General features: G+C 40.6%; 1 protein-coding gene across 1 annotated transcript in view; it reads right to left on the bottom strand.

Moving 5' to 3' along the window:
- Phlpp1 (PH domain and leucine rich repeat protein phosphatase 1) overlaps window positions 1-24,689 on the bottom strand; it is a 198,795-nt gene that overhangs the window by 24,316 nt on the left and 149,790 nt on the right. Inside the window, exons 10-13 of the mRNA XM_028883381.2 lie at window positions 20,772-20,927; window positions 10,572-10,772; window positions 6,802-6,964; window positions 9-139 (exon numbers count right to left, since the gene is read on the bottom strand). Coding sequence (XP_028739214.1) covers window positions 9-139; window positions 6,802-6,964; window positions 10,572-10,772; window positions 20,772-20,927 — 651 coding nt within the window. The remainder of the gene's footprint in view (window positions 1-8; window positions 140-6,801; window positions 6,965-10,571; window positions 10,773-20,771; window positions 20,928-24,689) is intronic.

Here is a 24,689-nt window from a genome sequence, read left to right as displayed (position 1 = left end):
ATACTTACTTCAGCAGCTCCAGGCTTTTGTGGTCCAGGGCAAGACGAGGGTTTCCAGTCAAGTCTAGCTCTTGCAATTTAGGCGGTAGGTTTTCTGGTAATGTGATTTCGCTTAGCTCATTACAGCTCAGATCTACACACTGATGGAACAATGGAAACAAGAAAGATGATCTGAAGAGGCTTTAGATGAGCACTAGTCCATACAAAAAAAACACTGTTGCCTGCCACTCTGCCACACCCATTTAAGGACCTGGCTACATAAATTCTTTTCACTTTCTTTGACTCCAGCATTAATCATTTCCATTAAAGTCTAGTTCTGCATTTAAAACAAAGCATTAATTGAAAAAGAAAGTTAAGCACTGGCCCTTTCCCCATGGCTTATATCTGCGTGTGCTTGGGCCTTCAGGGTTACAATTCCAAGATTAACACGAACCCCAAAGGCCTTCTCAGTGCAAAACAGAAGAAGAGGAAGACACAGAACTCCAGAAACAAAACCAAACCTGGACATAAAGAAAATAAATAACCCAATTTGAAAATGGGGTATAGGACAAAACAGAGTTGAAACAGAAATGGCTAAGAGAGAATTCAATGTTTGACATTCTTAGCCCTCAGGGAAATGCAAACCAAATCTAATTTGTGATCTTATATCAGTCAAAATGGCCAAGGCAAAAGAAATGACAGCTCATGAAGTAAGGATATGGGGGAAGAAGAACATTTACTCATTGCTGGGAATGCAAACTTGTACAGCCACTATAAATCAGTGTGACAGTTCCCCAGGAAGCTGGGAATATAGATCTACCTCAAGATCAGGTATACCACTCTTCGATATGTACCCAAAGGACTCTACATCCTTCTTCAGAGACACTTGCTCATCCATGTTTGTTTCTGCCATATAATAGCCAGAAATAGGAAATAGCCTAGATATCCATCAACTGATGAACAATAATGAAAATGTGGTGTATTTACACAATAGAAAATTATTCAGCTGTTAAGAAAAAGGGAATGATGAAATTTTAGGTAAATGAATGGAGCGAGAAAAAGTTATCCTAAGGGAAGTTAACCCAGATCCCAAAAGGCAAATGCTGTATGTTTTCTCTTATATGTGAATGTTAGCTTTTAAGCTTTAGATGTGTGAGTTTCAATCCAAATAATTACAGAGGTTAGGTACTAGTAAGGGATCAATGGAGAGGAGGGAATCTTCTAAGGAAGGGGAAATAAGAGTATCGTGTTACATAAAGGTAAATGGGAAAATAGAATAGGAGAGTTAAATGAGGGAGGGGGATGGAAGGAAGGGTAAAGTATGAATATGGGGAGGGACAATGAACATCTAAGCCCATTTGAAAAACCACACAGAAACCTACTACTGTAGAAGCTTTCTGAAATATATACAAATATGAAATGAATCTAAATTGAGTCACCAAATAATAGGAGACACAATTCTGCAACCAAACATCTTTGCCAACAAGTGAGACCTCCAGTGACAGGAATTGGTTACATCATTTTGAGTCCATTGGCCGAAAGTATCCCATGGAAGCCCAAAATAACATAGGCTATTGATTACTTTCCACAACATGATAGCAAGTCCCTAAGAAAATATTGTTATCAAACACAGAGGAGCTAAAAGCTTCAATCCTATTGACCAGTGTTCATGGTTCTAGAAGGTACTCTGCATGCTGCATCATCATCATCCAGCTATAAACCCCGAGATCTACAACAGCAATCTGCCTGCATATATATACTGGTGCAACAGTGGACAAAGGGAGTAGCCAACTACTTTCTGATTGGCTTTAAGGGCCACTCCATGAGATGGACCCCATACTTGACACTGCCAAAGTGGCCAAGACCTGAAGCTAGATAGGCAACCAGCCTATGGGAAAAACCACGACTACTATTTCACTAAAAGAACACAGTAATAAGGTGATTCCTGATGACATATCCTATATATCATATGTATATACTGCTATACTCACAGAGCGTGCCTCACTGATGACGTCTCCTATATAGCATATGTATATACTGCTATACTCACAGAGCGTGCCTCACTGATGACGTCTCCTATATAGCATATGTATATACTGCTATACTCACAGAGCGTGCCGCACTGATGACGTATCCTATATAGCATATGTATATACTGCTATACTCACAGAGCATGCCTCACCCAATTCACATCAGGGAAGCTCCTTCTTGCTGCAGATGGGAATTAACCATAGAGACCCACAAGTGGACAATGTGCAGAGAGTGACACTTTGGAGCACTCAGCCCTAAAGGGGATGGATGTCTTCATCAAATCCTTTACCTCAGGGCTCAGGGAGTGAGCTATGTAGAACAGTAGGTGGAAACAACTGTGCAGAGCAGATAGATGATTCCAAGGAAACTGTCTTGCAGACCCAACATGACTGATACACACATGAACTCACAGAGACTGTGGCATCAGGCACAAGACCTGTACAGGTTGAAACCAGATGGGACCCCAGTACTGAGAGGGGGAAGTAGACATCAGGTCCCCCTGCCAGCCAAGACGCTGGAGGAGGGAGCAACTGGAGGAGGGCATAATCAAAATATATGAAAAAATTAATTTAAAAAATTCATCTATTGAACTTGCACCAGACATGTAGGAAATAACTCCTAATACAAGAACAGAGAAGACAAAGCCAACCCCGGAAGACCACACAGTGCTCTCGGGATGGTAACAGCTGGTCTATGGGAGGAAGAACTGGCCAGGGCAGGAAGCAGTTGGGTAGACAACCCTTTCCTGACTCCTATAGCTCCTGACTTACACGTGACTACAAACACCTTGGATTCTGAAAACCACCACAGAAATGCTTGTCGGTTTGAGTTAGAAGCAATCTAGATCAGTGGTTCTCAACTTTTGGGGGCACTGGAAGGCCCTTTCACAGGGGTCACCTAAGATCATCAGAAATATCAGTATTTACATTACAATTCATAACAATAGAAAAACTATAGTTGTGAAGTAGCAATGAAAATAATTTTATGGTGGGGTCACCACATGAAAAGGTTGCAGCATAGGAAGGTTGAGAACCACTGATCTAGCTTATAGAGATTTTACTAAAAAGATAAAAAAAAAAAAAAACCGGAGAAAACCAATGCCTTAGTGTGACCAGAAGTAAGCGTTCATCTGACCGAACCTCCGAGCCTAGGTCTGACTATAAGCAGAGAGGCCCAAGCAGAGAACTGCTTTTCAATAGGAAGTTGCACTTGGATATAATTAGTCCAATGTAATTAATATTTAAACTCAACCTGTAGATAGCTTTCCTTTTAAATTGACGTGTACTAACTTCATTGATTTTTTTCCAAGTAGATTTTGGATTTAGTTACAAGAATTCATAACTGGAGAAACTAGAGTTTAAAAACATAACTAGCCAGAGCGCCCCAATTTTATGTGTGAGAATGTGCAGCCCAAGCTTCCTGCTGGTCTGTTTCTGGGGAGGCTAGAACCAAGTGGCTTTAATGGCCTCCTCTCCTCTGAGCCCTTTGATGGTGCTCTGCCCCAAACCACAACTGACATCCGATTACCTGGCTTTTAGAACAACATTTCCTAAATGATTGTTGCTGAATCTAAGTCTAGGACTTGGATACTGGTTCCTGGTCCTTGCTACTATATATGTGCATTACAGAAGCTGGCCAACCCCACCTACCTGCATCCTGACCTAGCTGTTTTCCATCACTTTATTTCCTGAAGAACAAATCCTTTTGTTTGGTCCACTTAACCCAGCCTTCTCCCCACATTTTGGAGATCCTTACAACTAAGTACACGCTCTTTCACTGCACGCTAGTGACAAGAACACCAGGCAGGCTTGTTGGGTACAGCTGAGCCAGGCTGAAGCACACTGCTGATTCTGAGGTTGTATTCCTCCCTTGCTGGTTAAGAGCTGATCTATATTCAGAGGGAAGTCTATTTTCAGCTTATAGCCACCGATCAAAAATAATTTATAGTCTATCATTCGGGGATGAGGTTACAGCATGTCCAGAGCATGCACAACATACATAAGAATAACTTCTGAAGGGAATGCAGGAAGCTACATTCAAGAGTCAAGAAGATACAAACCATGAGACTTGACACAGGATCAGCTGATGTGGTGCTGAAATCCCACATACAAGTTGTACTGACCAAGTTCCATTGCTAAAAACCTATTTCACGTGCTTAAAATAAATTCCTACAGGCCAGGTGGTGGTGGCGCATGCCTTTAGTCCCAGCACTCGGGAGGCAAAGCCAGGTGGATCTCTGAGAGTTCAAGGCCAGCCTGGGCTACAAAGCGAGTCCCAGGAAAGGCGCAAAGCTACACAGAGAAACCCTGTCTCGAAAAACCAAAAAATAAATAAATAAATAAATAAATAAATAAATAAATAAATAAATAAATAAATAAATTCCCACAAAGATTACAGAAAGTTACTACATTACAACTGTGGCCCCTATGCAGTTCAGTGGCCCCAAAGGCAAGAACCAAGTACTTGCTCCACAGCCACCTTGGTTTCTGGGATGTGCCAGCCACCAATGGCCAAGGCATGGCCCCAGGCCCAGGTCCAGCCAGGCCAAACCTTACTTACATTGTAATGTGGGTTTCTCATCAGCTGACTGAAAACTAGTTGGCTACATAGGGATTTAAAGGCCAGCCTGGGACACGTGAGACTATGTCTTAAAAAACAAACAGAAAAAAACAAAAACAAAAAAACCCCAGAATCCTAATGGTATCAAGGAAGTTGTGAATTTGAAGTCTGGAAATTACGGCCACTGGAGAAAACTAGCTGAATAAAACATGATCTTACCCTTTCAATTTGTTCTATTAAGTTTTATAACCACAATGATTATGACACTTTAATGAGACACATTGCAACTATCATTTTGCTTTATTTTTAAGAAACAATATGAATAAAATTTAGTGTATTAAGCTCAATAATAAACTATTCTTTCTATACCAAAAGTAAACTCTACAGGCCATGAGCTGGAGGGACGGCTCAGTGGGTAACGTACTTTCCCCGCAAGGCTGATAACCTGGCTGTCCCCACAGTCCACGGCAAGGGAGACGACAACCAATGCCACACAAGTTGTCCTCTGGCCTCCAGCATGGCATGGCATGCACATGCCCAAACACACATCACACACACACAATAATATCAATAAATTAAGTTTTAAAATAGGATATTGGGCTCAATTTGCAGTGAAGACTTTTATAAGTTTATTAATCATTTGGAACCAGGAATTCTCTTTTGGAAATTTGAAATGTGTGTGTATGTGGGATTTTTTTGGGGTGTGTGTGATATATATATCTATAAATATATATATAATCTCTAAAATACCCATTTATAGTTACAAAACAAAATAACTTTTTTTAACAGCAATTTGGATACATAAAGAACACTTGCTATTACTTGAACTCCAATCATCTGCCTCCTGAAAAACCAATAATTACTGTATCTGTTTGTAATGGAGGAGCTTGGTATGGAGCATGCTACAGCATAAGACAAAGAATCAAAAGAACCTGATTTAATAACAGCACCTGAAGCAAATGTTTGAAAGTGTTGAGGGCTACAGAAATGGTTCAGCAGCTAAGAACATTAGCTGCTTTTGCAGAGAACCAGGGTTTGGTGCTCAGCATACACAGGGCAGCTCACAACCTCCAGTTCAAGAAGATCCAGCGCCCTCTTCTGGCCTTCACAGGTTTGCATCAAATGCACTTGTTTGTTTGTTTGTTTGTTTGTTTGAGACAGGATTTCTCTGTATAGTTTTGGTCCCTGTCCTGGATCTTGCTCTGTAGACTAGGCTGGCCTTGAACTCACAGAGATCTGCCTGGCTCTGCCTCCCAAGTGCTGGGATTAAAGGCATGTGCCACCACTGCCTGGCCTGCACTTTATTTTTAAGAAACAATACTCATACAGAAGAAAAAAATAAATAGAATTTAAAGGGAGGTACAAAGTGTCTTATATAGAAAATAGCAGAAAAAGAAGGAACTCCACAGAAACAGAAACCACTGATTCCAGAACCCAGAAATCCAAGGAAAAAACAGAATAGGATTAGCTTTCACTCTGTAAAACCTATTTTGTAAGAGTCAAAATCTGAGAATTTATTCAATTTCTAATCCTAATTTCTAATCTGAGAATTTAGTCTATTTCTAATCCTTCCTCCTCTCACCCTACAGGACTGAGTCATGATGGTTAGTGTCAATTCTCAACCTGACAGGCTCTAGAGTCACCAGTGAGCCAGGCTTCTTGATTAAATTAAGGGATGTGGAAAGACCCATTTTACTTGTAGGCAGGCCGACCTGAAATCCATGAACAGGGAAAGTGAGCTAAGCAAAGGCATGTATAGCCTCTCTCTACCAGCTTTGGTACAAGTACCAGCCAGCAGCTCCACGCCCCGCTGCCCCGACTTCTTCCCCGTGATGGACTGTTATCTTGAACTGTGAGCTAAAATCAGTCCTTTCTCCCTTGAGTTACTTTGGTCAGGGTATTTTAGCACAGCAGCTAAAAATAACTAAGGTATAAGTAATGAAAATTAGGGCTTCACATTATTTATCTATTTGCATTTTAAACAATATTTAAAAAGCAAGCAAGCATATAAACAAACAAAAACACCATAGCAAAAGAGGAAGTATCTACACCTAAGAGTTGCATTATATTAAGCCGGGCAAAAAACTAAGAGAAACCAGGTTAATGTGGAGTCTCTGTGCTGGCATGTCACCCTGACGGTATACAAGAAAGCCCCCACAGCACAGGCCACAGTGTTTAGGAAGCCAAATCTGCTGACTTGGAGCCTGGATGGAGTCCATGATCACCCACAAACCTTGACTTCTGGGAGCTGCATAACTTCAGGAAAGACTTCGATGCAATTGGAGTGAGCAATCACTGTGTGTATGCGCCTGCAATTCATGATCGTTGTTGGGATGGCTTTCAGTTTATTCCCACTGATATCAATTTCTTCAAGCTCCTCTAGTTTTGCCATTTTACTAAAAGAAATGGATGGGAGAATTCAATTAACTATAAGACCATTTAAATGGACAGACACAATGAAAAAAAGAACTCATGACTTTAAAGATTCACTTACAATAGTCATTTTGATAAGTACTTTTCACTGTTTCTTGAGTAGGAAAATGTTTTATCACTTCCTTTCCTCTTACAGAACAAAAACTTAAGTTCAACTCTTAAACTGATAAGAAGGAAAATGGCGGTTGTTCTCCTCTTAAAACTTTTTAGCTATGTAGCTTAGTGGGAATTCCAATGGAAATCCTACTTAAAGAGCAAACATCAATCACCATAACTGCTTTGAGTTTAGGCTAAGTACGACTTCTTTGTGTTGGAGACGAATCCTCCAGACTGCAGAGAACATGACAAAGCTCCTATTAGGTATGTGTCTGTCCTCAGACCCAGCATCTAAGCCAAAGTGCTGGAGCAGGGTAGGCTGAAAGCTACACAATTCACCTCTTCTTCTGGAAAGCCTAAATTCAAGACGCTGCAAAAGAAACGATTCATGTCTTATTCATCATCTATGTAATGCATCATCTCAACCTACCTTAGTAACATGTTTTAACATAATTTAGTATTTTATTTTAAAATATTTTTATTTTTCAAACCTCTGTAATTTTAATAATTAAACTAAGCAACTAGGGGACAATTTCAGAGTTCCATGCTTTCTCTGTAGTCTGAAGGACAGAACAAGTTCTTCACTATTACATCATCCACTCCTTAGATCCATTTCCCACCCTGGTGATAAGTGACCAAGTAATGTGAGAATTCTTATGAGTTTACCATTGCTGGTACTTTTTCTACTCATGATTCTACTTATTGCAATACATTTAAAAAAGTGTATCAAGAAATACTGTTGCTGTATGAACTCTCAAATGTTAAAGATTCTCTCTTTCTTGTCACTTGACAATGACTAAGTGTTCTTATGACATCATATCCTTTGACATAAAGCACATCCACCAGGCTATGTGGTTATACTACAAATAACAATATAGAGTATGAAGTAATTTGTGATAGCTGGAATTCATATATTATTTTAATATGCATCCTTTACATTTGAAAAGAAATATAAAGAAATCAATGGGTAATGAGGCATGAAAAAAGATGAACAGTATGGAAACTAGGCCCAAGGAAGGAAAGGTTTTCATTTCTCAACACAGAAGGTGGCTCAGCAATGGCTTGATTACTGGAATATGCTCACAGCCATCTTGTTAGTGGTCTACTCTAAGGAGACAGACAGTTTCTACAGGAGACATTACATATCACAACTCTAAAGGAGGCAAATCACAGCAAGATTAATTTTTATCAACTACATAAAAATCTTTCATATACTTCAGGTTGGTGATTGACACCTGGCATGGGTAAATGGGGGCACAGTCTCAGAGTCAATGATCACTTTTCATACAGAATTACGAAGATACCACCAAAAATCAGACAAGAGAAGCCCCTTCAGGCACTTTACTATGTAGTGACTGTGCTCACTGCCAAAGCATTACCTTTGCATTCCCCTGTAAGGTACAAATGCATAGAAGTAGCAACTTAACCATCAACATCAAATGAGGGGTAATGGGAATGAAAACCACACTAGAAAAACCAAAGCAATGTCTGAAGTCAACACACACATGGATCTTCCTTCCTCCTGCAAAAGCTTCAACAGACGGAGAGTCGCTCTGGGCAGCAGAAGGAATATTATTTTGATTCTATACTGATCAGCACTGACCAGCAGAACACCAGAAGGTTAATGTTTACTTCTTTGATGAACAGGTGTGTGTTCCAGTCCTAACTTGTAAGAAAAATGTCAGTGAAATAAAAACAGAGTAAATCTTCTTGGCCAGCTCAGTGCATGGGCTTCTGCACAGTCAGACAGGATGCCACTGCTCCCCCAGACAGAGAGATTTAAAACAACTGGACCTTCTGAAGCCACTCTTCATAATGCCAAGCCATTTCTATGTCTGTACAGGTCACCACTATATTTTTGTCTTTTTATTTTCCTTTCTTCCTCCCTCCTCCTTTTTGTGGTGCTAAAGATCGAACACTGGCCTCTGCAATGCTATACTCTCTGGGTTTTTTTTTTTTTTTTTTTACATGTCTGTGTGTGTATATGTATGGTATACATGCATGTGGCAGCGAGTAGAGGCTGTGTTGGATGTCTTCCTCTAGCCCTCTCCACTGAGCCTTCTGAGATAGTCACTAGTTAGTGGTCTACTATGAAGGAAACAAAAAGTGTGAGGACTTCTTACTCGCCAGCTAGTGAGCAGACTCTGCCTGCCTGACTTCCAGAGCTGGGGTTACAGCACACGTTAGCATGCATGTTTTTCTGTGAGCACTGGAGACTGACACTGGAGTCCTCACACTTGGGCTGCAAGCACTTTGCCCACTGGGCCAGCCCTCAGACCAGGGAGGAATAAAAAATGGCTTCCTGGTTTACATGCCAACTTTTTTCCCAGAAAAATGAACAAATAATTTAATTGTAGGTAGTATTTACTAAGTGTTCAAAAATGTCATAAAGACTACAAATGCATTGTTATATTAAATACTATATAAAAATGAATAGGTACAGTTTAAGATAATATCAAAAGTTATTACTAAATTGCTACAACAGGGGAGTTTGCATTAAGTACTAAATATGAGGCAAATCTTATAACGTATTTTTAAAATTTCACTGTTTGTTTATATGTATGAGTCTCTGTGTGTGCACATACATGTAGGTACTTGGGGAGGACAGAAGAGAGTGTTAAAAATCCTAGAATTGGAGGTACAGATGGTTGATCCAGGTTTGGGGCACTCGGAATGAAACTTGGGTCTTCTGAAAGAGGCAAGCAACCCTAACTACTGAGTTACTGCTCGCTCTCTTTCTCTCTCTCTCTTTCTCTCTCTCTCTCTTTAAATATTTTTAATTACATGAGCCTATTTAAAAAGTAAAAATCAATAAAGAAAAACTTTCCTTTGTCACTCTAGAAAAATTTATTCTTAGAAGTACTGATAACATTGTCCAGTAGGATAATATTACTGGATAAGATTTGATTGCCAACTCTTTTTTTAAAAGTAATTTATTAATTTATATTTATTTTATGTGTGAACATTTTGCCTGGATACATACATGTGCACCACTTGCATGGTGCCTGTAGAGGTCAAAGAGGGTGCTGGATCCTTTGGGACTGGAGTTATGGATAGTTGTGAGCTATCATGTGATTGCTGGAAACCCAACCCCAGGTCCTCTGTAAGAGCAACAGGTGTCATCTCTCCAGTCTCCCACATTCCAACTCTTAAATACATTAGTGTTTTTTGCTTTTTGTTTCTCAACTAAAACTGACTAGATAAAGAGAAGCAACAGAAAAAATGGCTACTAAAAATATATCTTATTTGAAAATCTTAAGAATATTCTAGTGATTTGATTTTTGGAAATATTGGTATTAGAAAAACCAATACAGTTGTTCTAAGGGAATGCTTGTGACTGCAGCTTGCACGAAAGATAACTGAATGAGGGAGGAAGAGCAAACCTACTTACATTACCTTGAACTAAGCTTCCTCTGTGAAGCCTCCCCCTTCTGTGAACGCATTTGTAAAAACATGGCTTTACAACCCTGTTACCTTGCTGGGAAGCTCTGAAGCCGGTTATAGGCCATGTGCAGGATCTTCAGACGTGGGTGCCCTGTTAACAAAGGCACACACTTATCGGTGAGGCTGTTGTTTGTCAAGTACAACTCCTGTAAGATACTGCTTGTCTCTTCAGAAAGCGTGGCTGGAGGCAAGGTTTCCAGTTTGTTTGCAGATGCATTCAGGAATCTCAGGCTGCAGAAATAAAATGCAGGAAAGTCCATTGATAAACTGGAGCTCTAGTCCAGATACCTCAGAAAATCCAGAAGCTGCACAAACAGGAAAAGGTGGGAGCTAGATTTAGAAACAGGAACAAAAAGACAGGTCCTAGCGTCTGGGAACTCAATTCAGCAGACATAGGGAGAGAATGCTTGCAGTAATCGGGTTCTAAATCAACAAAGAGAAAGGCAGGACAAGGTGGAACAGAATGTGCCATAGCTCTGTTCTCATAAGTAGCTTTTCCAACTCCAAAGACATCAGGCTGTGCAGGTGCAACAGCCAGGTATGGAGAGAGTCACCCCCAAAGTTTGTGGACAACCCCACCTGCCCACCATGTGGTCTGCCATATGGAAACACACCAGTCTCACGGTGCAAAAACATCCTTGTTTAACAACTGGTCAACATGCAGAGAAGGGCCCAGCCCGAATAAGACATCCAAATCACACTCCTTCCTCCAGGTTCAGACATCATCATGAAAGAGGGGACAGAAAGACTGTAAGAGATGGGGTGGTGGATGTCTATAAAAAAATCATGTTTTCCAGACACAGTAGGGCAGGTGAACACATGAAGTCACAGCAGTTGTGACAGCACTCATAAGGCCTTTGCAAGCTCAAGCCAGAAAAACAAATCCCAGCATGAAGGGGACGCTGAGGAGCTACTGGCATTTGAGAGCTGTTCAGAGGGGGACAGTCAGTTTTCTTTAAAGGTGTGATCCCTGGTAGACTAGCCATGCTCCAGGGCAGCCCCCTCCAAGAGTATTTGGGAAACATAAACTGGAATCCTCGGGTTAAAGGGAGGGAGAATATGAGAATGAGAACACAAAGTTGGATGGGCTGGGAGGTAACAGTTGATATGGGAGAAGTTGGAGAAGGGGGGGGGATGAATATGATCAAAATACACTGCATCAAATTCTCAAAGAATTAATAAAAATACTACTTAAAAATTCATCTTGGTTTAAACATTCAATATGAGTTCTGGGCTGTTCTAGCATATGCTGAGAAAAAGTAATTTTAAAAGGGAGAATATGAAATATTGGACACAGTTGTTTTTTATCTTGGATTTTTTTAAAAAAGGCTTTATATTAGGAGCCATCCCTAGTACTGTCACTCTAAGCTCTCACATACTACTTTAACACTCCAATTCTGCACGCACCCCCCACTTACACACACTTACACACACACACACACACACACACACACACACACACAGACACACACACACACCTCCACTACTTATCTGAGGAAATGCGCGACTTCCTCAAAATAGAACATGTTCCATTAAAGAAACATCTATTCTGCTGACATGTAAACAGAAGATCACTCAGGCAGTTCAGAACCGGGCTTAACTGGGAAAAACTGTTCCATCACCAAAGGTCTTGTACTATCTTAGGTCCGATCTCTGCAACCTGACTTAAATATGCCAGCTAAGAACCTCCTCTGTGTAGAGTCAGAATAAATTAAAATCTAAGAGTTGCAGTTCTATTGCCCCTAAAATATCATGAAGTCGGGTCAACTGGGAAGCCATCTGACAACTATCAAATACAATTCTCTAGGAAATGTGCAGCTAAAGACACATAAAAGACTGGAGAGAGAATGACTTCATGAATATTTGCATAGTTTTAGGCCAGAAAAAGAGAAAATGTTGTTTTTAAAACACTGACACATCAATGCTCATCTAGAAAGCTGCGAACGAGATTTTAAAAGCTTTAGGCATCTGAACAAGAGGAAGAAAATTATTTCCAAGGACTTCTTGTCAGCTTGAAATTGCCAGCTTTTAGGGAACTCTCCACTCTCAAGAGAAAATTAAGAGGGAGAAAAACCTCGTACCACACTCCTCCAAGAAATGAAGCTAAGTTAGCTGGAATTATGGGGTTCAGTGCCAAAGGATGAATCTGAACCACATAAAGCACAATCCTGCTATCGCCAAACATGTGGATTGACTCAATTTTTATTTTATCATGATCTCAGGAAAATCACATGCAATAGCCATTCTCTTACACTAGTCTTTCTTCAATTTGAGTATGTTAGCAGAAGCCTAACTGAATTGATTTCTTGGTCTAGGTATCATCCTTCCTCCACAAGAACAACTACTTTTAGTGTGCAAACTCATAATCCTTCAGTGTGGAGAGCAGTTGACTTAATGACAAGCTACACGGCCCTTCCCCCATCTTCAGCCTGAGGGATGAGCCATGTTCCTCAAACCACTATGATGTGGTAACGATTTTTAAGCTTCCAACTTACCAATTTCTGTAATAGCATAAAAATATTTTTTTAAAAAAGCAAAGAAAGTTTAATGTGCGAAGAGATGCTTCAGCCATGTAGCCTCCTCATGACACTATCATCTAATTAAAGAAAGGCAATAAAATGCTCTCAGTGTTTTCATTTATCAGATGTTTTAGAGGAAGCAGAGTGTGCTCCCATTTTCCATTTCCCTAGACAATCTCATCATCCTAGATGTCCCTCATATTTCACAGAAGACAGAAACCAAAGCTGAGAAAGTCAAATTACTTGGCAGTGGTCAAACAGTGATGAGCAGCAATGACAAAAATTTCATCAATCTCAACCAGCCCATTATTCCTAAATAGCTCTCCAGAATTCCGATGTTAAGAACAGTAATAAAAACCTTTTCCAAAGAACATTTTCATGGGCCCCTTTCTCTAAAACTGCTGGGGTCTAGCAGGACCTGCTGAAGAGCCTGTGTGCACGTACTTCAAATTCAATTCTTATAATAATTAACAGCTGGGAACTCAACACCTCTTCTTAGCAGAAAGCAAAGGGCACAGATATGGTTCCTGCCCAAGAGTACTTGGGAAGCCACAGCCACACAGAGAAAACCACTTCCTGCTTCCAGAGCTACTGCTCTATTCCTCTACCTTGGCACACTGTCTGCCTGGTTCTGGGTTGTCTTGTTTTGTTTGATTTTCAGGAGCTTTCATAGAACCTAAAATTCTACAGACATCCTACCTCTGTAGAGGAGCGCAGCACTCGGTGCCATAACAGACTTTCCTTGCTCATGGTATCTTAGCACAGCAATAGAAAAGTAACTAAGACAAGAATGTTACTTAACATCATCCATCATCACTAAAATGAGGTTGGGTAGAATGCTACTCCATAGGGGTTGGTCCATGGCTCCTAGGGTGGACCAACCTTATCACTAGGGTAAGCTGTGTCGAACGGCACTCCTCCATGGTCTATCATCATGAGAATGAGGTTGTGCATTTTTGGCAGAGAACGGAAGTTACACCATTCTCAGTGCACCATATTAGGAGGAACACAGGCCAATGTCTTCACTACTCTCAACATTAACTCAGATTACTTGGTATTACCAATTATAACCACTTAAACTTCCATTTCCCGCCCCCTCTGTAGCTAATAAATTTGCGCGGAGATCAGTTAATACTGCCCACATCCCACTTATCATCACACTTTTCTTTAGATTTTATTGATTTATCCATTCTCGTGTGCATTGAAAGGACACCATCCGCAGGCACTGGTTCTGCTGTCCTACCATCTGGGTCCTGGTACCAACTCAGGCCAGCACCCTTGGTGGCGAGTGCTTTGCCAGCTGAGCAATCCTGCTGGCTCTTGCCTATTGTCTTTTGCTTTTAACAACTTTTTCAATAATGTTAGCCAAATCTGTATGACTGCTTTTACTTACAGTTTGTGATTGGGAATTAAACTGTAAGGAGAATTCCCATTTATTTGCTCAATTTTTTCCTTTGTGCTAATAACAATTTACAGGCATTTATTTTACTCTACTGGAATAACTCATTCCTCTTATTTTGCATTCATTACGAAAGCTGTCTCAGACACAGCATGTTTTCTGACATACCTTTGAGTTCGCCTTTTCTTTAGTCAGCTCCAGTGCTAGAATCAATCCTAGTTTACTTCTGTGAATTCAGTGTTTTGATATTTTCTTCAGACAACTTTTGAACATTTCTTATTGCTATTTTAAATGGGGGTTTGCAATCAACATACTGTCTCCCACTGGCTATTGCTTGAACCTAAGAAGCCTCTTGGTATGAATTTCATATCCTGCTACCCTATCTGACTGACATATTTGAGACTGAATTATTGATTACCAACTCTAGAGTTTTTAGGTATGCTCGTGTGTGTGTGTGTGTGTGTGTGTGTGTGTGTGTGTGTGTGTGTGTGTGTGAGAGAGAGAGAGAGAGAGAGAGACAGAGAGACAGAGACAGAGACAGAGAGAGACAGAGAGATGTTTAGTCTCAGGTATTATAACATTACATACAAATACACATTTTTCTTCTATATGATTTTAGAGGAAAGTGTTTTTGTTCCAACAATTACCTTGTACTTATCCATTGTTACTAAATTATTCCCCACTCCCACCCTGGAGTGTGTGTGTGTGTGTGTGTGTGTGTGTGTGTGTGTGTGTGTGTGTGCGCGCGCGTGCATATAAAAGCAAGAAATCAGTGCTGAGATGGGTGTCTTCCTCAATCACTCTCCACCTGAGCTTCTGACACAGAATCTCTCCCTGCACCAAGAGCTAACTAATCCAGCTAAATTATTTGTCTGGCAGGCCACAGAAACCTTCCTGTCTGCATGTCAGGAGTTGGGCTACAGGCATGAGTCACCGCTCCAGGCTTTCCCCCTGTGGGGCTGGTGGTCTGCAGATCTTCATGCTGGCATGGGGAGCACTTGACCACCTGAGCCCTTTCGGGTTTTTCTGAGCATTTAATACTCTAAGATCTTCAGTTTGGTGCCAGACAATATTCTTTTGATTACAGTTCTAAAAGTCAGCTCTGCTCAATGGTTTGTGCTGTTGTTTTTCAAGGACTTAAATGTATGCCGATCCTTTCCTTTTGTTCTTTCTTCCATTCTCACCAATTTACCATTTACTCCCAAGTTCTTTACCACATTTTTACTTTTCTCATCTAAGTTTCTGTTTATTCTTAAAAAGAACTTAGTCTTATATAAAAAGCTTACGATGCACTTTGATCAACTTTTTAAAATGTTGCTACTTTGCATTAATATTTTTGAGGAGTCTGATGACTGTCTAAATATGTGCCCTTTAAAATACCTTTATCTCCCCCCACCCCCCGAGACAGGGTCTCTCTGTGTGGTTTTGGAGCCTGTCCTGGACTCCCCTTTATCTTTTTAATACAGCCCTGAAAAGTTTTGGTTTTCAGTATCTAAACTTTACTATTAGTTCTCAAAGTTGATCATTGAGATTATCCCAGGTACTTAGTAGTTCTTTTCAAATATACCTTAAGATCTTTTTGTATGTGTGTTATAAAAAATGCATTAAACTTTAAATAATTGTTAATTCATTCTGTCCCACTATTTTCTCTGTTCTTCAAGAGCTCAACATGTAAATTCTGCTCCTTTGGGGCCAGTTTTCCACTTCCCCTGTTCATCTCTAACCCTTTTATTTCTTCTTCCCGTTTGCTTCTCTGCCTTTCCTTAATGTCCTTGTGAATTCTTATTTGAAAGCACTACCCTTTATCCACCTGGTGAAACGCTGCTCATTTATAAAATGATTGCTTTCCATTTTATGAGTCCCTGTTTGTCCACTTTTGTTCTTAACTTCCCATTTTTTTTCTTTTTTATATCTTCAAATGTGCATGAGTATATTTAATTCTCCTTGGAATGTTGCCTTACATTTTTGTCTTCCCAATGACTTAGGGGAGGATGTGTGTTCTTTTTGTTTTTTCTTAAGCACTGTTTATGGATATGTTCACCATTTCCCTGTTGACTGTCAAGTCATCTGGTTATTTATAATGGTCTTTTAAATTATGTGTATATGTGTGGAGGCCAGAAGGTGTCAGATCCCCAGAGCTGGAGTTACAGGGAACTGTGGGAAGCAGAATCTGTGTACTGGGAAGTGAACTTGGGTTCTCTGCATGAGCAGTAAGCCATCTTAACCATTCAGCCAGCTCTCTCTCTATCCTGTTGATGAGATTCTAAGTCTCTGGGACCATGTGCTATCCTAAGCGATTTTGTTTGGACTGAGAACAGATGGATGTTGTATCCTCTAATGTTCTGTTCACAGACCTTTGTACCCCTGATCCTGCTTCCCTTCCCTTTCACCAGCTGTCTTGTCAGCTACGACGAAACACCATCACCAAAAAGCAAGTTGGGGAGGGAAGGGTTTATTTGGCTCACACTTCAGCATTGCTGTTCACCACTGAAGAAAGTCAGGACAGGAACTCAGACAGGGCAGGAACCCGGAGGCAGGAGCTGATGCAGAGGCCATGGAGGGGAGCTGCTTACTGGTTTGTTTCCCATGGCTTGCTCAGCCCATGTCCTTATAGAACCCAGGACCAGCAGTCCAGGGATGACACCACCTACCATTGGCTGACCCTCCCCCACACCCACTGATCACTAATTGAGAAAATGCCTTACAGCTGGATCTCATGGAGGCATTTCTTCAGCTGAGGCTCCTTCCTCTGATGACTCTAGCTTGTGTCAAGTTGACACAAAACCACCCAGTACACCAACCCAAGTGACTGACCCTCAACTCTTAATGATCTTTCTTGGACAGCATTCATGGCTACTCTTATGAATATTGAGAACATTTGGTTAAAGCTTTCTGGATCATTCCTGTTAGCCCTATGTGGAACTAGTCACCAGAGTATGACCCCTGTCAAAATCTCATGGCTGGCTATCCTCTGATGCTCACCTTCCCTTCCCCAGGGTCCAGGGAAATCTTAGGACTTTTCTATGTAGTCTAATTCTCACTGGCTGACTCTCTGCTTTTAACAAACCTGCCAGTTGATTTTGATGCTAATAATCTCTGAAGAGCCACCACATACAAGTATTTGAGAAGCACAAGAGATGAAGGATGTGCTCTCCCAAGGACCACTGAGTCTTCTGTAGGAATCTATTTGTCAGCAGGATCTCCTGTGGTCACCTTGAGCTTTCAGTGTTTGGTGGAGCTTGCACACTAGAATCACAAAGCCACCTCATTAAACATGCTGATTCCGGCTCTCCTTCTAACATCTCAGTCAGTGGAACTGAGATAAAAGCCAGGAATCTTTAGAAACACTTTTAATCTACTACATCCCTCCAAACATCAGAACTTCAAAGATAGCTCACTTAAATAAAAATGTGAGCAAGTCAGCTTTTCAAAATGCCAGAAATATCTGCCTTTGCCAAAGAGCACCAGTTGTCATGGTCAATTGATCACCTTCTTCTGATTTCCTGTTCTCTTTTAGTTCCTTTGATATTTACACATATTCTGTCTGAGTCACTCAAGCTTATGGTTTACGGTGTGACTAATACTCTGGGGATAGTTAATGAGTACAAATGAGAAATACCATGAGCCTCATTGGCATATAGATGTCCCCACCCCCATTGCCTGCCTTTGAGCATCCTGGGTCTGCTCCAACCAGGTATAAAAACAGACCTGGGTCTTGCCACTACCGGGGTCTATACAAATTTCCTTTAAAAGTATTTATTGCAGCCTTGTTAGTTGGACTAATTCCACCAGGAGAAGCTGTCTGGCCATCAAATGTGCATGATGAGCCTAGGTGGATAGGGAGTCAGTCACTGCCAAGACTCTAAGAAAGAACAGAAGGATGGCAGTACCTCTGGCTGTGACTCATCCTCTCTGGCGACCCACGGGGAATTACCTAGCCTTCCTCTGACCATCTGTTGGTGACAGCCAAGTATCTGAAACTCCTTTGGTGTTTCCATCATGAGAACTCTCATCATAGAGCAAAAAGATGTTCAGCAAGATGAGTAGAATATTTACCAGTTTACGTCACAGAACCAAATACTGCTCTCTCTCAAGATGCAATATCACAGTCAATTTCTTAACAATATATGATGCATCAAATTTCACATCCATCTACAACTCTGGGCTATGAGCTTATATTTATTTTAAAATGTGTTAATTTTAATTTTCATAAGTGTACATGTATTTATATTTATAGTGTGACATTTCAATTCAAATATAGAGTATGAACTGCCATTTTTAAAAACAATCAAATAAAACTCAAAGGTGAATATAAAAAGTAAATTCATAAACTGGTGGTCAGGTTGTAAGAACGCTAACAAGATGGGCCACAAGCTTCCAGAGAGAATGAAGACTTCACTAAAAGTCACCTAACTGAAAGTAGTGCCCTTCTCTTGTTTATCAAATAACTCCCTGCTAACGGGGCGCAGCCCACATGCGCTGTTCTCAGTGATGCAGTCTAACCCAGAACTGGAAACAATGATTCATTATCACAAGGAATATTAAAAACACTCTTGCTAAGATTTGATTTATGGAGTAAACTGACAGAAGAATTCGTGTGGTTTCAATAATGCCTACGAGCTACCTGCTGAACACAAACAGTAAATTCATCTTGTCAGTCAGCAACCAAGTGTTCTTCCTCACACCAATAAGCCAGGCTGTCCCTATGGCTGTCTTTTCTATCCTCTTAAATCTAACTTCTGTTGTGTTCATTGTGCAGTTTTTTTCTAACTGTGTATTACGGTTTAAGCCACTTGGCAATAACAGCTACAGCCAACCATTTCCAGTGTCTAAAGCATCAAGCACAGTGGCTGAACCATCAACTAAGACAAAGCACAACAAATGTGCAAGACACTTGTAACAAGGCTGCTTCCTGAAAAGCCCCAAACTCTGGTGTTTCCTCTGACGGCCACTGCTTCCCTTTTTACAGTGGCTTGCAGATCTCCACTGCTGACCCGAACTCAAAAGGCTCACTCACTTTTCTCACCTCCTCCTGGTAGTTGCCAGGATTTACAACTTGCCTACTCTGGTTTTTCTCTCAATCTCCAACTAAATGTTCACTGAATTTCAAAAAGGAAACACATTTTCTCTTAACATTTAAATTAATCCCTGTCTTATAGTTTCTATTGCTGTGAAGAGACACCATTGCCACAGCAGCTCTTAAAAAGGAAAACATTTAATGAGTTGGCTTATGGTTTCAGAGGTTTATTCCATTATCATCATGGTGTGACATGGTGGCGTTTAGGCAGATATGGTGCTGGAGAAGGAGCTGAGAGGTCTGCATCTTAATCAGCAGGCAACAGAAAGTGAACTGAGACACTGAGTGTGGCTTCAACCTATATGAGACCTCAATGACCACCCCACAGTGACACACTTACTCCAACAAGGTCACACCTACTCCAACAAAGCCACACCTCCTAATAGTGCCACTCCCGATGAGCTTATGAGGGCCAATTACATTTGAACTGCCACAATCCCTCATCAAACCAACTTCTTCAAATGCTTAGATACAATTATTTAGGAAAACTGTTCAAATATGAGGGGAAGCTGGGGAAGTAGCTCAGAACATTTGTCTATAGCCCAACATATATCAGGCTCTGGGTTCAATTTCTACTACGTCAAAAATCTAAAATTAGAATTTTTGATTATTGGGAACAGAACACTAATCCACTGTGGGTGGCACCATTCCCTGGGCAGAGATTCCTGGACCATATAAGAGCAAATAAAATGAGTTGAACACTAACATGAACACATTAATTCACTGTTCTCAGCACTTGACTGTGCATGTGATGTGACCAGCTGTTTCAAGTACCTGCTGCCTTAACTTCCCTGAAATGCAATCATGAACCAAATCAATCCTTTCTCTCCTAAGTTGTTTTTGTCAGGGAGAATTACCACAGCGCAAAAAAAAAAAAAAAAAAAAAAAAAAAATGAAGACAATCAGATAATTAAGCAAAGTCTAAAAATGCCTGCACCACTCCTGTCCAAGGAGTGGTATCAGAGTTCACATCTCATTCTCAAGACACATGTTTAGCACAGTACAAAATACCATTCTCTACAAAGAGCAGTGACATCAGTAAAGATCTACAGGATGCTGCTTTCTCCATCCCACACAAAATGGTAGAAAGGTGGCTAGCTAAACCAAATTCTCATACACCTAGGAGAGATAATGAAGTTCCCACAAATGAGCTCAGATCATCTGTGATAAAATCCTCAGTCACAGGCACCACGCGCAGGCTCAGGTAAACACTGAAGACAGTCAAAACGCTTTACCTGTCAGCCTTCATGAGAAGGTTAGGTGGGAGCTCAATGAGCTGGTTATGCTGCACATCCAAGACCTCCACCGACGTTCTCTCTAGTCTTTCAGGAAGCCTTGCCAACTGGTTGTGTCCTGCCAGCAATTTCCGGAGACTACTATTACAAAATAAGCTGTACGAAAGGGACAAAAAACAGAAGGCAACTATTTATATAGGGCTAATTCGGGATGAGGGTAAAAAAAGTAGAATTTAAATAATCATCATTCCACAAATTATACATTAATTCAGTACAGGCTAACAGGCTCACTTTAATTTATTAATTTATTTTAGTCAATGTATATGAGTGTTTTCCCTGCATGTATGTATGTACACCACATGGGTACCTGGTACCTGCAGAGGTGGGGAGAGGGCATCCAATCCCCTTGATTTGGAGTTACAGATGGCTGCAAGCCATCATGTGGGTGCTGGGAACTGAACTCAGTCTTATGCAAGAGCTGCCAGTGCTCCAGAATGCGGCGTTATCTCCCTAGCTTTAGCAGGTTTATTTTAATATAAACTTGGAGCTATTTGTATTTCAGTGCTTTCTATATCTGTTTCACAGAAGGAAACACTGAGGAGCTTGGTCTAATCCTGATCCAAAGGTGAGCTTTACAAGGCTGTGAGCTTCTTCAGACCTACAAGGCTAATGTCCTGTCCAGAGTCTGAATAAACGCAGCAATTTATAGAGATGATTAAGAGTAAGCAAAGTCTTCAATGACAGTAAGCTTTCTAAGTACATCTAATAAAATGTTACATTTTACTTCATAATTTAGTTTTCCCTTTTTCTCTCCCTAATGCCTATATATTTTAGTATCCATAGTTTCACCCTATATCAAAGTAGACACTCTCTCCTAAAGAGAATAGAATGGGTAGGTCCAACTGACTGCAGTATTAATATCAAGTGATAACTAGATTTAGTTCAGTCCTTCTGGATACTGTCTAAGCAATAAAATATTACTTCTCTTTCCATGTATTTTCATTTATAAATAATAAATAGCTTGTTTGGTTGAACTCATCATATACTCGCCTTAGAGAAACAAAGTTTAAATATAAAATCAATTCTAACAAATCACTTTTGCTTGAATATTAGACCACCAACTAGAATTGTACAAAATCTGCAACTCAACACTGACAGAAAGAGCAATAGGTATTGTTTTTGTTTCACATTTAAAAAAAAATACAGAGAGAAACACTGAATTCTATGACGATATAACACTTGGCATTTACTTTGAATAAGCATTTGTTTAGATCCACAAAAGCCTATACTGGTACAGAGCCAATCAAATATGGCTTTGGGAAATGGTAAACCTCAAGTTATCTTGTATTTCTTAGTGTGTGTAAGCACATTTAGGCCCTGATGTGCCACTTGTTGGACTGAGGTGGGAAAGACAAGATGGAAGAATACCAAGAAAGACAACGGTAAAAAGTTTTCCAACAATTTTCCTCCCTAAATGTGGTCATTTTCTTTTTCATGTCCCTCTTCTAAAAGCACTGGGTCTAAAAAGTCTGTGTCTGTATGACTATCTGTCTGACCGTCTTTCTCTCTAGTGATGATTGTTGCATGAGGGTCAATTAAATGCTCAATTAACTAATACTTTGGGGGCAGAAAGTATTTTTAAATGGACCAGATTTATGGATATTATGATGGCTGAAGAACGAAGAGAAATTAATCATTTCAGGAACTGAACTGATTGGATTTATTTTATGAAAGCAATATTCTAACACAAACGGAACTACATAGGCATTTCGAAACTCTTAAGATTAAGATAATTTGTATCACTTGACTCACTATGTCTAAAATTCTTTTTTTTTTTTTTTTTTTTTTTTCAAGACAGGGTTTCTCTGTGTAGCTTTGGTGTCTGTTCTAGATCTCGCTCTGTAGACCAGGCTGACCTCAAACTCACAAAGATCTCCCAAGTGCTGGGATTAAAGGCGTGCGCCATCCCTGCCCTGCCTAAAATTCTTTTAGTGGTGTTAAAAATATTTCACATTTGTTCACATTTGGTATCTATATCTACAGTTCTTCTCCACTAGAACTAGTTACACCTCAGGTGCTCACTGTGTGTGTGTGTGTGTGAGAGAGAGGGGGGGGGCGGCAGAAGTCAACACTTGGCTATCTTCTTCAATCATTCTTAATTTTTCTGAGGCAGCGTCTCCCACTGAACCCATGGCCCATCAACTGGCCACAGGCTGGTCACTTCACTGCAGGGACCCACTTGTGTCTGCTTCCAGGACTGGGGTTACAGACACATGTGACCAGGCTTGGCTTTTGTATGTGGGTACTGCGGACCCACGCTCAGGCCTTCTACTTGTGTGGTAGGCATTTTACTGACTGAGCTGTCTCCCCAGCACCTACTCACACTTTTAGAAGTCAATTAAAAATTCTGATATAAAGATCAATTAAAGGTTAAGCTAAATGTTACTTTTATCTCATTTGTATTGATATTTTTGATTATATATTGACAGAAACAACTTTTCTCTGTCCTATGACTGGCTAAAAACGTTGAATTAACTGAACTCAAATTTTGGTAGCAACTTGCCATCAATTAAGTTTAAATACTACTCAAATTAAAATTAAAAATCAGTGTCTTGGTCAGAAGAGCCACACTTCCAATGCCAGGCATCGCATGTAGACCATAGGAACACTGAGGTGCACACCATGTTCATCACAGAAAGTTCCCATGATGGCCTAGGAAAGACGTTTCCAACGGTTTATTAACTACCTGGCTAGTCACAATTGCTGTGGGACGGTCTGTATGTCAAATTGCTCTGATTGGTCAATAAATAAAACACTGGTTGGCCAGTGGCCAGGCAGGAAGTAGGTGGGACAAGGAGAGAGGAGAATTCTGGGAAGCGGAAGGCTGAGGGGGAGAGACACTGCAGCCACCGCGAGGAGAAGCAGCATGTGAAGATGCCGGTAAGCCACCAGCCACGTGGCAAGGTATAGATTTATAGAAATGGGTTAATTTAAGATAAAAGAACAATTAGCAAGAAGCCTGCCACGGCCATACAGTTTATAAGTGATATAAGCGTCTGAGTGATTATTTTATAAATGAATTGTGGGACTGCAGGGCTTGGGGAACCTGGAGAGAAGCCCTCCAGCAACACACAATAATTCAATTGGAAAAGATTTTTCTATATCTATGGATACTAGAAATCATCACATGGCTACTTCAAAAATCTTGTTGCTAGAGAACCAATTATGATGGGGGGATGAGTCAGTGGGTAGAGCGCTTGCTGTAAGGCCTGACAAGCTGCATGAGATCCTCAGAACCTGCAAAAGCCGGAAGCAGAGGCACTCATGTATGAAATCCGTGTGCTTCTACGGGCGAAATAAAGATCTCCGGAAATGTGAGGGCCATCAGCGCATCAAGAGAACCTTGTCTTCTCCAAGGAGAGAGGGAGGACCCCAAGGCAGTCCTCTGACCTCCACATGTGCAACATGCACACACACACACCCAACACTATTAAAAACACAAACTTTGAAAAAAGGTAAGAGGTAAAGAAGAGAAAGAAAATGAAGTCTGTAGCATTCCCATTTCAAATTTGAAATCAAAGAGAAAAAGACAACATAGTTCGCTCTTTCAAGGTTTAGTGTCCAACCATATTCACCTGCCTCGTGTCCCACCACCACCAAAACTCCATCCCTGGGGAAACAAACATTATCTAGGGCAAGGAAGACATACTGACAGACAGACAGAGTAGAGAGTCTGAAAGAATTAAGATCCCAGAGGTAAGCCATTTATACTGTTTACCGAGTCTCTGTGCATTCCTGGTTTATTTGTAATTTTCCAATAAGCACCACACCTGGTATGGATCTGCAATGTCAGCCTGAACATCAAAGACTTACTCTGCTCTCCACCCCACAATGATACAGGAATAAAAAACAATGAAT

This window comes from Peromyscus leucopus, chromosome 15 (genome assembly GCF_004664715.2).
Source record: "Peromyscus leucopus breed LL Stock chromosome 15, UCI_PerLeu_2.1, whole genome shotgun sequence".
Lineage (NCBI taxonomy): Eukaryota > Metazoa > Chordata > Mammalia > Rodentia > Cricetidae > Peromyscus > Peromyscus leucopus.
Note: the sequence above shows the minus strand (reverse complement) of the source record. Positions and strands in the feature narration are given on the sequence as shown.